This window comes from Balearica regulorum, chromosome 1 (genome assembly GCF_011004875.1).
Source record: "Balearica regulorum gibbericeps isolate bBalReg1 chromosome 1, bBalReg1.pri, whole genome shotgun sequence".
Classification (NCBI taxonomy): Eukaryota; Metazoa; Chordata; class Aves; order Gruiformes; family Gruidae; genus Balearica; species Balearica regulorum.
Window position 1 is genome coordinate 58590604 of NC_046184.1, and position 14337 is coordinate 58604940.

A 14337-nucleotide genomic window follows, 5' to 3' on the forward strand; every position below is an offset into this window, starting at 1 on the left:
TCTTGTTGGATGCATCCCACTCTGGCAAGACACCTGAATTCATAAAACAACCTGCCCCAGGATGCACAGGGCTTCATTTCGGATCATAAGAAAGGTTATCTTTCTTCTACAATGGGGTCAATCTGGGCGGCGGGGGGAAACCCAAACAAACCCACCTGTGTGAAGACTGCTCCTGCCTGTGAAAAGCGTGCTTGCATCCACTGGAAAGAAAAGGCTGGTGAGCCCCGCTGCGGGCTGTTTGTATGATTGTTTCTTTCCACAGCTGTGTTTTTTTGAACTGCTCTTCCTGTGTTCTGTTATAGAATAGTCTTACAGGAACCAATCATTAGCGCTAAAATACCTCAGGTAGGAGTGCCAGTGTGACCTGCCAACCGATCAGATTGTGGATTGCAGTGGAAAAAACTGAATTATACTAACCATTCCAGCACCACATTAGAGATGGGAACAGAGGCTTTTTTAGGGCAGCGCAGACTCACGTGTGATCCAAGCCCCTGCTATGGCAGGGTGGCGCGTGTCCAGATTTCACACCAAGTGGCATTTCATTAAAAAAAAAAAAATAATATCAATTCAATGGAAGGGTTAACAAGGTCATGCTTGTCCCATTACCATGTAGAAGCACCTGCTGCAATGGACACCGTTGTCCTGTCACCTCTTTTAATTCATTCATGCTCATTCCTGGTGCACGTATGCCACCCTTCTAATACAGAAATACTGGAAACGGTTCTAGCCCTTTCTGCTTCTTAACTTCTGTTATAGGGCAGTTTGGGGGTGGAGAAGACACATTTGAGATACGACAAATAAAAGATCCTAAAATTGGGCTCACTGCCTAAACCTGGCAGGTGTTCAAACCTATTTAACTGGTACCATGTGTTACACATTTCTCCAGGGGTATGGGAATGCTTGTGTCTTACTGGCATAAAGGCTCTTTGGAGTAAAGAGGGCCAGCAACACACTTTGTGCTCCCATCTAAGGCAGCAAGGGAAAAAGAAAAGGGAGGCTTACACTATAGGACATAGTAAGCTGTAGTTTTGGATTTCCTCACGTTCTTGTTGGAAGGATCAACTAATATGGACCTGAAGAGTGGAAGAGAAGATGGACTTCTTTTGAGCTGAACTGTATAGTCTTAAAGTGCTCGTTTATCTACATTAACATGCTCAGTAATTGGAACGCTGCTTTAGTTGGGATTGCAGCTTCCTGTCTATGTTGTTTTGCCGTGTTTGTGTTATTTCAGAGGATATATGACAATATTGAAAAAGCTATCATTTAATGTTAAAGAAGGAATTTAAAAAAATATTTTCTTGCTTTGTGGATGAGCCAAGGATGATAACATTTTAAGTTTGGGCTTTTGTGAATACCTGAGCAAATACGGTTGTTTGACAATTGAGATCTATAGGCTCAAGTGCTACACATTCACATGGGGAAAGCGGTTTAGCACAGCCCCAGCAACACTGGCAGGATATCTAGAGAAAGGGAACTTGAATTAAGATAAGCAACACTTAGGGTTGTGTTCGTATCTCTCGTATGCTCCCCAGACAATCCAAAAGACTGTGCTGGAAAGGACCAATCTTGATTTAGACAGTCCTTTTGATTCTTACTGCCTAGTAGAAATGCATACATAAGCCTTTTCTTTAGTTCCCCTATTTCTTTGTCAAGACAGTGTTTACGCTGTCCCTTTGATAAAAATGTCTCTAACTTAACATCTTCACAAGAGGCTCAGCTGCACTTGTTTCTTTTGAGATGAGGCTAAAGATTTTAAAAACTGAACCTAGATGGGTAAACCTGTCCCTGTGGAATCACTTCAGTTACATAGATGGAGTGGGAGTTTGTGTGGTTGTCCCTGGTTTCAGGGACTACACCACTCAATGGTGTCTTCCGTTGCAGTTTAGCTGTGGTACTGGAGGAGTGTGGTGCAGCTAGCAAGGGCCTGTTTTTTTTCTTTTCTTTTTTTAATTGTTATTTCTTTTATTGGGAAACACGATTGTTCACGTTTGATGAAGATGCTGTACTCTGTTGTAGTTTATATTTACTAGAGTACCCGAAGTGAGTGGCATCAGAAATCACTAGAGGTGGTAGGACCACGTAGCTGAGGTTACGGATGAGCTCTGCATACCAGTTAAAGTTGTGTGCGGACAGGAATAGCAGGAGAAAATAACTGGTGCATTGGACAAGCTGAGCAGGGCTTTAGGTGCATTGATGGAATTATAGGTGGATCCTGGGTTATTGCGAACTGGAGCATCAGCTGGGTAAGGTGACCTGCACGGTGTCTCCTTTGCTCTGTACTGGTCCCAGAGCTTGGTGAAAGCATTTATGAAATAATGAGTAATAGTCACAACTTTCCTCCTCTTTTCTTCACCCTGTTTTGGTGTATTTGGACCTGCTGGTCATGCTAAATACATCCCCGTGTCAGAAATCCCCCAGCTGTCCACACTCATTGCTCCTATGACAGGAACGTACCATGGCCATTATAATCCCCATTTTTTGGTTTTATTTGGAGTACACGCAAGTAGAATTTGCAGACCCCTTTGAACTGAGCGGGTCTGCCCGTGCGTGTGTACCTCTCTCCTGTGACTTTTTTCTTCTTTTTTTTTTTTTTTTTAAATTAACAGTAGCTTCAATTTTGCATCAGTGCATGGTTAAAAAAGCAATACACATGTCAGCTATTTCTTAACTTCATTTCTCCAATGAATTTTCTCCTGTTTTTTTTGTTTGTTGTGCAGTTGACTGAAGAAATGTTAACATCCCGCTCTAAATCTCTCAGTGGAGTCTCTGTTCCCTTCTCTGATATAACAGATGGGTTATTGCTTGTTATAATTATTAACATTGTGGTGTGGGACAGGGCTAGGGTGGGAGCCATTTCGGGGGCGAGGGCGGGAGGCTGCGGGAGTCGTTAAGGTTGGAATGTTAACTCCAGTGGTGACTGACTGTTTCCGTAATAGCAGGTTGTTGTGGCTGCACGCTCTAGTACTTGAGGCTGTGTACTTCACTGAGCTTGTGGTAGAGCCTAGGGCGAACTGCTGTCCCAAGAGAATGCTGGGATGGATAGAACTAGCCAATATGAGTCTGAACGTGGTGACTTTGCTGGTTGTTCTAGCTCCAGATGTCAGCATGCTTAGTTTTTAATTTTGATTAATAAATGTTACGCCATTCCCCCTTCCACACCTGATTCCAACCCTTCTTTTCTTTTCTTCTTTTTTTTTTTTTTTTTTGCTTTTGGTTTGGTTTGGTTTCATTTTCCTTTACAAGAGACATGAGTTAAAAGAGAATTACATGATAACCCTTTTTGGTTTCAAACTGCATCTCGCTGTCATGTTCAGAGTACGTGCCAGGCACATTCGAAATGGATTCTGATCTGAAATGTGGCTGGCAAGCGTGGGGCAGAGTGGGAATCTGGGTGGACACTGAAGCTGGCTGCCCCGAGGAGGGTTGTGCCTCGTGCGCCGTGCCCAAGCAACAGACCTGATCAAGAGTTTAGGAAGCTCATGAACTTCAGGGAGTACCACAGGGACATTGGTATGAAGTTTTGTCTTAACTTAGTGAGGTCACTGGAGGTTTGATTTGGATTAAGGCTGCACCTCATTCCTCTCATCTCTGTTGTGTTTTGGTGGTGGGAGTAATGGTGGTGCAACGATAGCATGCCAAAAACGAGCTAAACCTCCCCAGACCATCAAGCCAAAATACAGGCATTGAAACAGCTAGATGAGATTATAAAATGGCAAAACTGTAACACGACATCTCTTGTAGGCAACGTGGTGATGTTTCAGAGGTGTGGATCTGTGTTACTCTTTCTTTTGTTAACTAGAAGATTGAAGAGGCTGCAAGTCCCCCTCCTCCAGAGTAGGAGAGCGTCCCCAGGTGTGTTTTAGGTAGCATGTTAGCCTTCGTGGGGCTAACGCAGGTCCCACAGAAGCAACCAAAATTAATTTAAAATCATTACTTCTAATTTAAAAGCTACCTAGCCCAAAACTGAGCACTGCTGAGCAAACATGCAGTCCTGTAGTAGAGCTGATCTTGTACTCTTAGATATATGCAAAAGATCTATAGGGAAGAAGTGGTAGAGGTATGTTGAGCTGATTCTGGAGGTGAAGAGCATAAGTCTGCCTTCTGGTTCTTCAAACTCTGAAATGTCAATTGAAAAAAAAAAAAAAAAAGCAACAACCAAAAAAACCCCAAAAACCCTAAACTAAAACCAAGCAAAAAACACAAAAAACCAGAAGCAATCTGGAATTTTCTGATGTTATTTATGGCTCATTGTGTTTCTAGCAAATCGAAGCCACAGTTCATTTACCATTGCCCTCTCAAGTTAACAAAAATATGTTAAGAAACATACAATAAAGAAAGATCTAACCTGGGCTTCAGAGCCCTCTTTGCTGCCTGCCCCTCAGCCTTTGCCCCAGTCTGAAAGGTGGCTGGCCTCTGTCCTTTGTTACTGCAGGGTGTGCAGAGCTGCCTGTCTGAGCCAGGTCTTCCTCTGCACCAAAAGCTCCTTGTGGGAGGTCCAAGAGGAGACTCGCAGGCCTTCCTCTGGGTCGGGATTCACATTTTGCCAACTCAGCTGTAAGCACGTTTTTAGTAATTGCCTCTTGTCAGTGTAAGGATTTTAAAGACCTTTACTACAGGTGTGTAGCATGGGCAGAAATGCAGCAGCAATACAGACTGTTCTGGCATAATTTCCCCCAACTTGTTTCCTTCTTACGTGGAGGGAGGGGAGAATGGTCTGGTTGGTATCAACGTCAGTTAGCTTGTGGCCAGCCCTGACACCATCTTTTCCTGATTGCTTTTTGGCTTCTCGGGCTATTTATACTTCTACGCATCTGGACCAAATGAAATTTTAGCCTTTTGGGTTTCCCAGGCTTAAAAAAAGAGAGGGAAAAAACCCAGGAATTTATCTGAATGGTCCCCTTTCTAAAATACTTCAGAAAGCTCCCGCTTCTGATTTCCCCAGTGTAAAAGCAAGGGGACATAAAAACTACATTGTGTGCAAGATTTCAGCTCTCTTCTGGTTTTCAATTCCTCCATGCCAAATTTAATTTCTTGCAGGGATATAACCATGCTCAGGCTTGCTTTAGTTTATTCCTTCTGCTAAACAGGGTAATGGAAGTGTCTCCTTGGTCCTTCTGAGGAAAGGAATATACATGAGTTAATGGGCGATGCTTGCGATAGACATGACATGGGAGCTGATGCAGTTTGAAACACTTCCTCTCCTTGTGATGTGTGTGACTTTTTTTCATTTTTTTATTTTTTACACTCTGCGTGGGTGGACAGGTATCTGTAAAGTCAGTTCTCTTCTCTCCTGCAGGGTGGATACGCAGCCTACAGATATGCACAGCCTGCTACTGCAACAGCAGCCACAGCCGCTGCAGCCGCTGCAGCAGCTTACAGCGATGGGTATGTAAGGGGGAGGTGTCCATGGGGGCTAGCTTGCTGTGCTCAGGGATTCAAGGAGCATTGATCCATTACAGTACTTCTACTTCTTTCCCTGTTTCTTTGTCTTACTTGCACTTGCACGCGTGCACATGCATGCACGACCCAACATGAAAGACTTGAATGCATGGTTTGTCTCTCTGCTCCTGGGCAGTATTGCCCTCCGGTGTATGTGAGCTGGCACAAATCCTGGCCTCTTTCCTATCCTTGTGATTCTCTGCACAAAGGAGGCAGTGTGGTTACGGCCTCAGAGTCAAAAGACCCGGCTTGCCTTGCCAGCTCCTTGCTCTGTGACTCTGGACAGGTTGTTTAATCACTGGGTGCATTTCTCTCCTCATCCATAAAGTAAGAATTACTTAGCTCATACAGTACTCTAGGATGCTTTAACACGCAGCTCTGTATAGATGCAAAGGATTATCATCATCAGAGTGCTTGCCTTAAGATTTTTCATCTCCTGTGCAGTGAGGCCGTGTTTTAATCCTAGCGCATGCAAGACCATTAAAGTTTATACTCCCTTCTCATTCTGGAGACTCCCTCGCAGCTTTCCATTTAGCAGCTGTTATCGTGCCAGTAGTGCTAGCAGTCACTCTCCTCCCAAATTGCATCACGCGAGGTAAGGGATGCTCTAGCTGTTGTGTCAAAGGTGCTGACCTCTTTCCTACAGCTCATCCACGTTCCTCCTTGCAGGTCATTCTCTTGCCCATCTCATACGATGCATGGCAGCATGCCTGTAGGATCTCTTCGAAGAAGGGCTGCCTGCGTGCATGTGTGTGCATGTATGCATACATGTGTGTAGAAGGGCATGCTGCTGCTTCCATTGCCTGTGGTCAGATAGTTGTTTCTCTGCCCCTCTGAAGTGACTTTCTTTTTTCTCTTTTTTTTTTTTTTATATCTTTTCTTCCTCTTTTCAGTTATGGCAGGGTGTACACAGCAGATCCTTACCATGCCCTTGCCCCTGCCGCTAGCTACGGAGTTGGCGCTGTGGTAAGTGGGATTTTCTTTCTTGTGCTGTTTCTCATTCCCAGCATGGGGATAGCTCTGTTCAGTGGGTATCAGGTAATGAAACTTCACCCAGAAGAACTTCTTTGTTGAGGGAGGAGGTCCTTAGCTGCAGTGCTGGGTTCCCAGTTGTTCTGTGTTCATATGTTTGTGTGTATGCACAAGGAAATGAGCCAAGTTGTAGGAGACCAGTTATCACTTGGTCTTGCACATCATGTAGTACAAAGGACATGGTAGAAGACTGGCCAGAATGTCAGGAGCCAGAACATTATTGATGTATCAGTTGAAGTGTATCAAGGTGATATATAGAGCAAAAATCAGCAGTGGTTACAGATGCAAGACACCGTTTTTTGCTATTTTCATTAACTTTAAGGGCTCATGTTGCATGTTGAGAAGTCAGTTCTAGGAAGTCAAGGGAATAAGTTGTTCTCGTGACATCTTGCAGCAAAGCTGCTCCACTTGGTTCCCCTCTTCCAGTAGTGGAAGGACGCCACTGCTGCCAGCAGTAGTTATGCAAGGACAGGAATGAGGGATGCTGGCATCGGAGGGGAGTGGAGCAGCTTGCTGAAAACACATGCTTGCCCATCTGCTCTAGCCAGCACAGTATCTGTGTTGTTGCAAAGGCTGGAATACAAATGTGTTCAGAGAAAAAGACACCTAAATATAGATACCTGCAGTGTAGCACCTCCATTTGAGCCTCAGCTCATCATGTGGATTCTCTTCCGGGTCGATGAAGGAAAAGCAGGTACTTCTAGGATACCAGGTCATCGTGTCTATTTTAGACCTTTACCTTCAGGTGAGGTGAAGAGCATCCTAGAAGTCCTGGTTTCTGCTATCTATAAAGACAGCCTGGACAACTGTCTCAGAGATTGGGACTCATAAGTCACATCTCTGGTAACAAACTCGCTTTGACCAAGACTTGCCAAAATTCACCTCCAGCTGGCTGGTTGTGAGCATGTCCTCCTGAGCCATGTCTTTGGTATTGCAGGCAAAGTTCTCCTCTTTTACTCCAGGTGCTGATGGTGGCGGGTCAGTGCCAGGACATGTCTGTTAGTTCTTCTGAGAGCATTCGGGTGCTGTCCTGAGTATTTCTTCACAGTTCACCTCCTAACAACCTCTTCTCTCATTTAATTTCTACAGGCGAGTTTATACCGAGGTGGCTACAGCCGATTTGCCCCCTACTGAAGTGACGTGAGCCCCCTGCAAGTGGGACAGCCCCCCCAGTTCATGAGGCCTGGCTATTGCAATATTTACTAGTAGAGGAACTCTATAGCAAGACAAGGAGGAAAAACAAAAAACAAAAGAGAAAATACTTTTTTATACCTCACTATGTTCTTTGAATATGTATTTTTTTTCCTTTAAATTTCTGCCTTTAATTCTTTTGTTCCAAAGATTGTGCATTTTTTTGGTTTTTTTTGTTTTCGTTTTTGGGGGTTTTTTTTAACTGTGGTAAAAATAATGCATTTCCGTGTCTGTATGTTGGTGCATAGCTTATCCTACCAATCACGGAAAAGGCGATTAGTGATAAGGAAAGCTGTTAGAAACCGATATCATGCAATTAATCAGGAACACGCAGACAGAGTTACTTCCCTGGGTCTGGTGCTCAGTGTCTGTGAGACGGGAGGATGTGAGGGAGAAGTCTCTACCTGCCGTGTTTCTCGTCTGCAGAAGGAAGCACACTGTGGCTGGGACCTTAATGCGGTGGGAAATAGTCACTTATATTTGAAAATGGGGGAAATGCAGAGACTTTCCTCGGTTTTTATCACCATCTGACGTGCACAGGTTTGGGACAGTTTCAGCAGTGTCAGGAATTTAGATTTGGCAAGAGAAGATTTCGTCAACCTGCCCAAAGACCGGCTGTTATCTGCTGTATAGGGGACGAGACTTTGAAAGGAGTTGTTGATGAGGATGATCTTTCCCCACCCCACACACTCTAGCTGATTGTTGTCCGTTGCTGGTGGCTGTAATTATCTCCATTTTCCTTCCTCCTTTTCAAGATCTTTTTCCCTTGCTGTCTCTTTCCTCCCCTTCTTTCCTTGAGGAGTGGCAGATGCGATGCAGCATCACACAGAGTAGCTCTGTTGCAGACAGCAAGTGGTTAAACTTGTGGAGGTGCAGCCCATGCAACCTTGCAGAGCAAGAAAGCTAGTAGAAGAACCATGCATCAGTGCCCTGCTTGGGCATTCTGAGGTCCAGCATGCGAGGTCTCTCCTCCTCTTCATCCTGAGCTGCTTAGGCACTTCTGCAAGTAATCCATTTCAAATAACGTGAGTGAGGAAAAACAAGTCATGTCTAAGCTGCTTGAGGCAAGGGGCAAGCGTGTGGGTTTGTGTGGGGGAAGAGGGTCCTTTATATCTAAACATGATCCTGAAGTAGTTTTGTTTCAGTCAGGAGTTTAAGAGGAGGCAGAAGCGTTTGTGCAAGCTCTGAATTCATAGGAACTTCCCACCACAAGCTATTTCAGGCCCTTACATAGTTGCGCTGGAGCCCCTGGGTCTGTTTTGCCCAGCCTCTCATAGAAAGTTGTGCACCTGGTCTGCTGAGTCCGTATAGACACTACGTATTAGAAGATTTGGAAGCAGAGAGACTATTTAGGGGAGGGCTCCATGACTCCCAAGACCATTTCCCTTCTGCTCTCACGTACAGTCATTTCGCTGTGTTTCAAAGCCTGCATTTTTAGATGACTGTGTGAGCTGTGCTGTGATGGGGAGTTGCTGCTCTCCAGACCTTCCTGCTCAGCTGCTGACTCCTAGGGTGCTCCCAGTGCTCAGCAGCAGGGTCTCTAACCACGTGTCAGAGAAATGCAGAAGCGCGGTTTTATGAGGCTGCCTCGTCTCCCTCGATTGATACTGGGGTGAGTTCGCCCCCAGAAGGGCTGCGTGGGGTGTGGGTTTGTTGGTGGAGCCTCTCCAACTCCTGTTGTACACCTGCTTCTCCATCCGCTGCTGATACCAGAATAGGAAACCTCCTGCATTTAACACTAATGATGTCAACAAGCAGAGCTCTTGGGGAGGTGTCCTGACCCAGCCACACAACACCATGCTTTTTTTTTTTTTTTTTTTTTTGCTGCTCCCCAGTGATACACAGAGCCTCTCTGTGCGTAGCGGAGGGGAGGCACCTCAAATGGGAAGGATGGGGAAGCCATTAGTTAAGCTAGAGACCCTGAAGCTATTGATTCTCTGGAGGAATAGCTAGATAAAGGGGACACCAAACTGCCAGCCTGTTGGCCACCTTTTATTGTTTGTTTGGTTTTTTTTTTTCTTCTGGTTTTATTGTTGGTTTTTAACTTTTTTTTTTTCCAAGCCAAAGTTTGGTTTGTTGCTGTTATGACAATTTTTTGTTGTTTGTATATAAATATTTTAGTTAGCTTGAAAATGGGGGGGAACAGGGTGTTGGGGCTTTCACAAAATCTAGGAAATGAGGGGGACTTGGGGCTTTTTACTGTCTGAGTTGGGATAGGGGAGGGAGGACTTGTGGTAGAAATAGTCATATTCAAGGGGAGCCATTTCCACTGCAGGGCAGCCAGGAGACTTCTGGAGCTGAGACGCAGCAAAAGCCTCTACTGGACTTGTTCTACTTGCCTGTGGGGCAGAGGGGCTGAGTGAGGCCGTCCTTTCCCTTGCCCGCAGGCAGTTCCTCATGCAGCAGGTCTGCAGGCTGCGAGCAAGAGGAGCGCAGCTTGCAGAGCCCAGCGGGGGCAGCTCCTTGCCCCTCTCGCCCATTTTCCTACCTTTCAGTTCAGCTGGTTCTGACTGCAGCTCCCGAAAAGCTGGGCTCTCCCTCCCCGAATGCCCTCCCCTGCCCTGGCAGTGCCGCCTGCAATCCCCCCCCTTCCCTGCCACTTGGCCTCTCTGGAGTAGAGAGGCCAGCCCTGTTTCTGCCTCTGAGCAGAGTCTATGCATGGCAGCTTCAGCCCGCCCAAGTATATTAGGAGTGTGAGGAGTTCAGTGCAGAAGCGCCCAACCTTTGCGGGGCCGTAGTCCCCTGCTGTATGATCTCCGAGTAATACCTGTTCTAGACCATCCAGCCTGATTCCTCCTGTATTCAAGCCCGGCCTGCTCTGGTTGCTTCTTGCCAGGCTCCTCCGGTGCATTAACCAGCCGGTGTCTCCTTGACTCCAAAGTCAATGCTGCAAGATCCCCGCTGAGGCAACTTGCCGATAGCCCGGCTTCCTGCTCTCAGCAGTGAGCTGCAGAGGGGATGCCAGGACGCTTGCGTGGCTGGGGGCCGGAGGTAGCTTGCTGGTTCTGGGTCTCTGGAGCACCAGACCTCCCAAAAACTTGCAAGCCAGCTGGAATTTTGCAGCGAGGTTTCTCAAGTGAGCGTTGTGCCGTGACGGGACAGCTCTTCAGCCTTCCTTCTCTCTTGGCAAACAACAGCTCTGGTTTCACTCAGATGTGTTATGAACTGGCTTGATATGCATTCAGAGTAGCCAAGCTGTGGCTATATCCATCTTCTGAAGAAGCTGAGGACAAAGCCTATATCTCCCTATGCAAAAAGACTTACACTTAATGAATTAAACTGGGCCCTGGCTTATTTTACCGACGGCAGCTAGTGCTAGTCCCCGAGGTGGGTCTGCAGTCACAGGTCCCTTGCAAAGCAGGGCTTGGCTTTCCAGGGGAAACCACACAGGCAGCCTGGCAAATAGCTTGCTGTTTGTCAACTTCTAGTCTGGTGGCATCCGGGATTCCTCTTGATGTAGAGGAAAAGATGTTTCTTTAAGTGTTGCTGTTTGTACTGTCTTGCAATAGGTCTGGCCAGCACATGATATTATACTGATAAAATTTTGGATTGAAGATTTGATTTATTTAATGTGCAGGTCTATCTTTCCTTGTGGGTACAGTCATGCAGGTACAAAGATGAATTGTACTGGTATAGCGTATTCTCTACTGGGAATAAGTTATATTGATGCCCAGCATGTTAACAAACTGTTGTCACTGTCCCCGTGCTAGGGAAGCTGCGCTCTTGTTGGTGGGTTAGCTTTTCTAAGAAAAGCCGTGACAAGACCTGGAGACAACGGGGAGGTCAGTATGAGCCTGCTAGAGCCAGCTATTCCCAGGTTAAGCAGTTGCGTGGATCCTGTGTCATGAGTTCAGATAGACAAAGCCATATTTTAAAATAGCTGTGGCTTGGCTGTTCCAGTGCCCGAGGGAGAGCAGACTTGCCCAGCGAGAAAGAGCGCTAGCTCAGGAGTCCGAGACCTGTGTTTTGGGCAGGGCTCTGTCAGTGATCTTCAAGGGTCATCGTGGAGCAGTCGTGTTGCTACTCCAGACTTGTTGCTTCCCCGTCCCTAAAGTGAAGGTAATAGTTTATCCCCTGTTCTCACCCATTTTGAGATCTGTGGATGTGAAGTGCACGGCAAGAGCTGAGGAGGGTTATCTGGATAGCTGGCTCGAGTGCTAGTTGTGAAACGGTTAATGGAACCATTTCCTTGCCTGAAGAGAGATTGCTGGCTGCTGGGGTTTCAATTCCAGCACCCAGAGCTTTGGCAGCGGGGAATAAAAGCAGAGCCTCCCAGTTCCTACCCATGTTTTTCCCCAACCCATCCCTATCTGTATCTTCCCATCCCGGCCCCAAAGGAGGAGGCAAGCGGAGAACAGGTTTGGGGAGCACTTAGGAATTCAATAAAGGGAAAAACCAAACACAACAGCTCTGGGGAGCGCTTTTGCTGAGTCTAGCTCCAAAGGGAAAGCACGCGGCAGCGTGGCAGGCAGCCTGCTGCCTGTGGCCCTCCAGCTTGGCAGGGTCTGGGGAATGCTGTCCTTGGTGCAGAGGGGTGATTTTTAAAGTGTGTTACCTGTTTGCACTGTTCTAAAATAGGAGGGGGAGGGGAAAAACAAACCCAACCTAGTGAACAAGATGAACATCCAATGTAAACTTTTTTGTGTTTTTATTTTGTCATGCTCTTGGAAAATGTCAAACATTTTGTAGTATGCACAGGTGAGACTTGATTCTTTGTTGCATAAAACACTATTTTTGGTGATGTTAATGTCTGAAAAGCCCCTTCCCTCCACCCCCACCTTACTGATTGCCCTCTCCACCCTCCAACCCCGGTAAACTTCTCTTCTACGATGAAAAATCCAGTCAACAAGGCAAGCAGGAGTCTGATAGCCAGAGCGTGAAATGGGGCCCTTTTCAAGTAGGCTCTGGGGTTTCTCCCCGGTACGCTTTCCTCTAGCCAGGACTTGGCAGGATGGTCCCCGTCCCTCTGCAGTGCACAGCGATGGCAGCCTCAGCGGGACTTGGGATGGCCAAGTCCCGTCTCCGTTGCCGCTGCTAACCCTGGAAGGCAACTTGTTGCCCATGGCTGAAAGCGCAGCCAGCGGTTGTCCTCCCTGGGTAGTGGGCTGCAGCTGGTCCAGGCTTGTGCAGGAGACAAGCTTCCCACGCTGCCTTTCCACTCGTGGTAGAGCAAGAATGCATCAGCCAAAAATCTTGCCTGATTTCACCAGGAGATTGCTGGTGTCTAAAACCGTCCACCCAAATGTTCATGTGGCTGGCAGTCAGCAAAATGCCAGTTAATCTTAGGAATGGTTGTGTTTTTTTTTGTTTGTTTGTTTTTTTTTTTGTTTTTTTACTTTTTCCTGAAGTGGGTTAATAAATCTCTTGCCAGATTCCCAGTTCTCTGCTGCTGGGAGGGGCTTGTTGCTTCCCCAGGGAGTGAATTCTTTTCAGAAATCAGGCCTCCCACATAAGTAGTCTCAGTTTTGGTCATGTTTTTCTTTTTTTTTTTTTTTTTTCTGTTCACAGTATTTTGTGTGTGCGTGCGTGTTGTAGTTTTGGCAGCTTGATTTGGCTGCATTATCAAGAGACGAAATAATCCTCTTTTACCCCAGGGGATATGATTTGGTTTTGGTTTTTCTTTTTTTTTTTTCCTTTTTTTTTTTTTTTTTTTAAAATATGATAAATCCTGCTTGTAAATAGCTGGAGCTAAAACCCGGGGCTGATAGCAAATGCGAACCAGGGCTGTAGAGCGATACGGAGCTGGTGGAGTATTTTACTGACCTCACAGGCTGATCTACTTGAGACTTGGAGATTTCAGTGCAAGGCTGAGATGCCGCAGCACCTCCAATGGCAGCGACGGACTTGCCCCTTCACGTGGTCTCCCCAGCACCTCCCATTGCCAGGTACCGCTGGGGAACAGGACGTGTCCCGAGTGCGACACATTCCCTTCCCCTGGATCATTTCCTAGGACGCCCGAGCCGCTTGCCCAGGGTCCCATTTCCCTGCTGACTCTGGAGAAGCAGTATCTGCATCCCAGGGCTTTGTGACAGCCTCTAACTTCCCGCCCTCCCTCGTTAAGTATCATATTGTATAGTAGCTTTCAGACCATACAGTATTCATTGGGTTATTCCTATTATTATCAAGTAGCTGGAATTGTGAAGGTCGGAGTAGTTAGATCTTTAGCTTTTATTCCTTTTTTTTTTTGTATTACTATCCATGTGTATAAATTATTGATCATGTTGCTGGCTTTTATAAACTCTAAGCAAGGGGGGAAACCCTTCCTAACCCTTTGCGAATGGTAATGAAGCACTGTTTTTAAATAAAAGAGAGAAACACCAGTCTGCTGGCTCCCGTGTGTTGTCTGTCTTCCAGTGCCTCTGGATGAATTTTGCTGGTGCATCTCCCTGGCAGGTACAGCACGAAGAAGGGAACCCAGTCTGAAGAACAAGCTCGGAGATAGGATCTTCTAAGCCGTGATGAAGGGCGAAGCTTGGCAAATCACGCTGGCAAAATCCCAGCCCTCTCCGTTCATACACCAAGCTCTCCGTAACCCCACGCCTTTCCCTGCTGTCCTTTCCCATTGCTGCTTTTTTAGCAGAAAAGGGCCATTTGTTTGGTATTTTATAAGAAGCCTCTTTTTTTTTCTTTTTTTTTTTTTTTTTTTTTCCCTTCTCCAAGCCTAATCTGTGTTTG

General features: G+C 46.3%; 1 protein-coding gene across 19 annotated transcripts in view; it reads left to right on the plus strand.

Annotated features, from left to right (window-relative positions):
* Positions 1-13982, plus strand: part of RBFOX2 (RNA binding fox-1 homolog 2) — a 174335-nt gene extending 160353 nt beyond the window's left edge. For 11 of the 19 annotated variants that reach the window (XR_012835575.1, XR_012835566.1, XR_012835567.1 and 8 more), the window contains 4 exons: positions 303-345; positions 5297-5385; positions 6333-6405; positions 7561-13982. Coding sequence is in view for 12 of the 19 variants with exons in the window: in XM_075753506.1 (XP_075609621.1) it covers positions 303-345; positions 5297-5385; positions 6333-6405; positions 7561-7605 (250 nt within the window). In the remaining 7 variants the exon portion in view is untranslated. Of the gene's footprint in view, positions 1-302; positions 346-2717; positions 3941-5296; positions 5386-6332; positions 6406-7560 lie in introns of those variants that run through there. The other 8 variants (XM_075753517.1, XM_075753524.1, XR_012835576.1 and 5 more) reach the window with 5 other exon arrangements.
* The last annotated feature ends 355 nt before the right edge of the window (positions 13983-14337 follow it).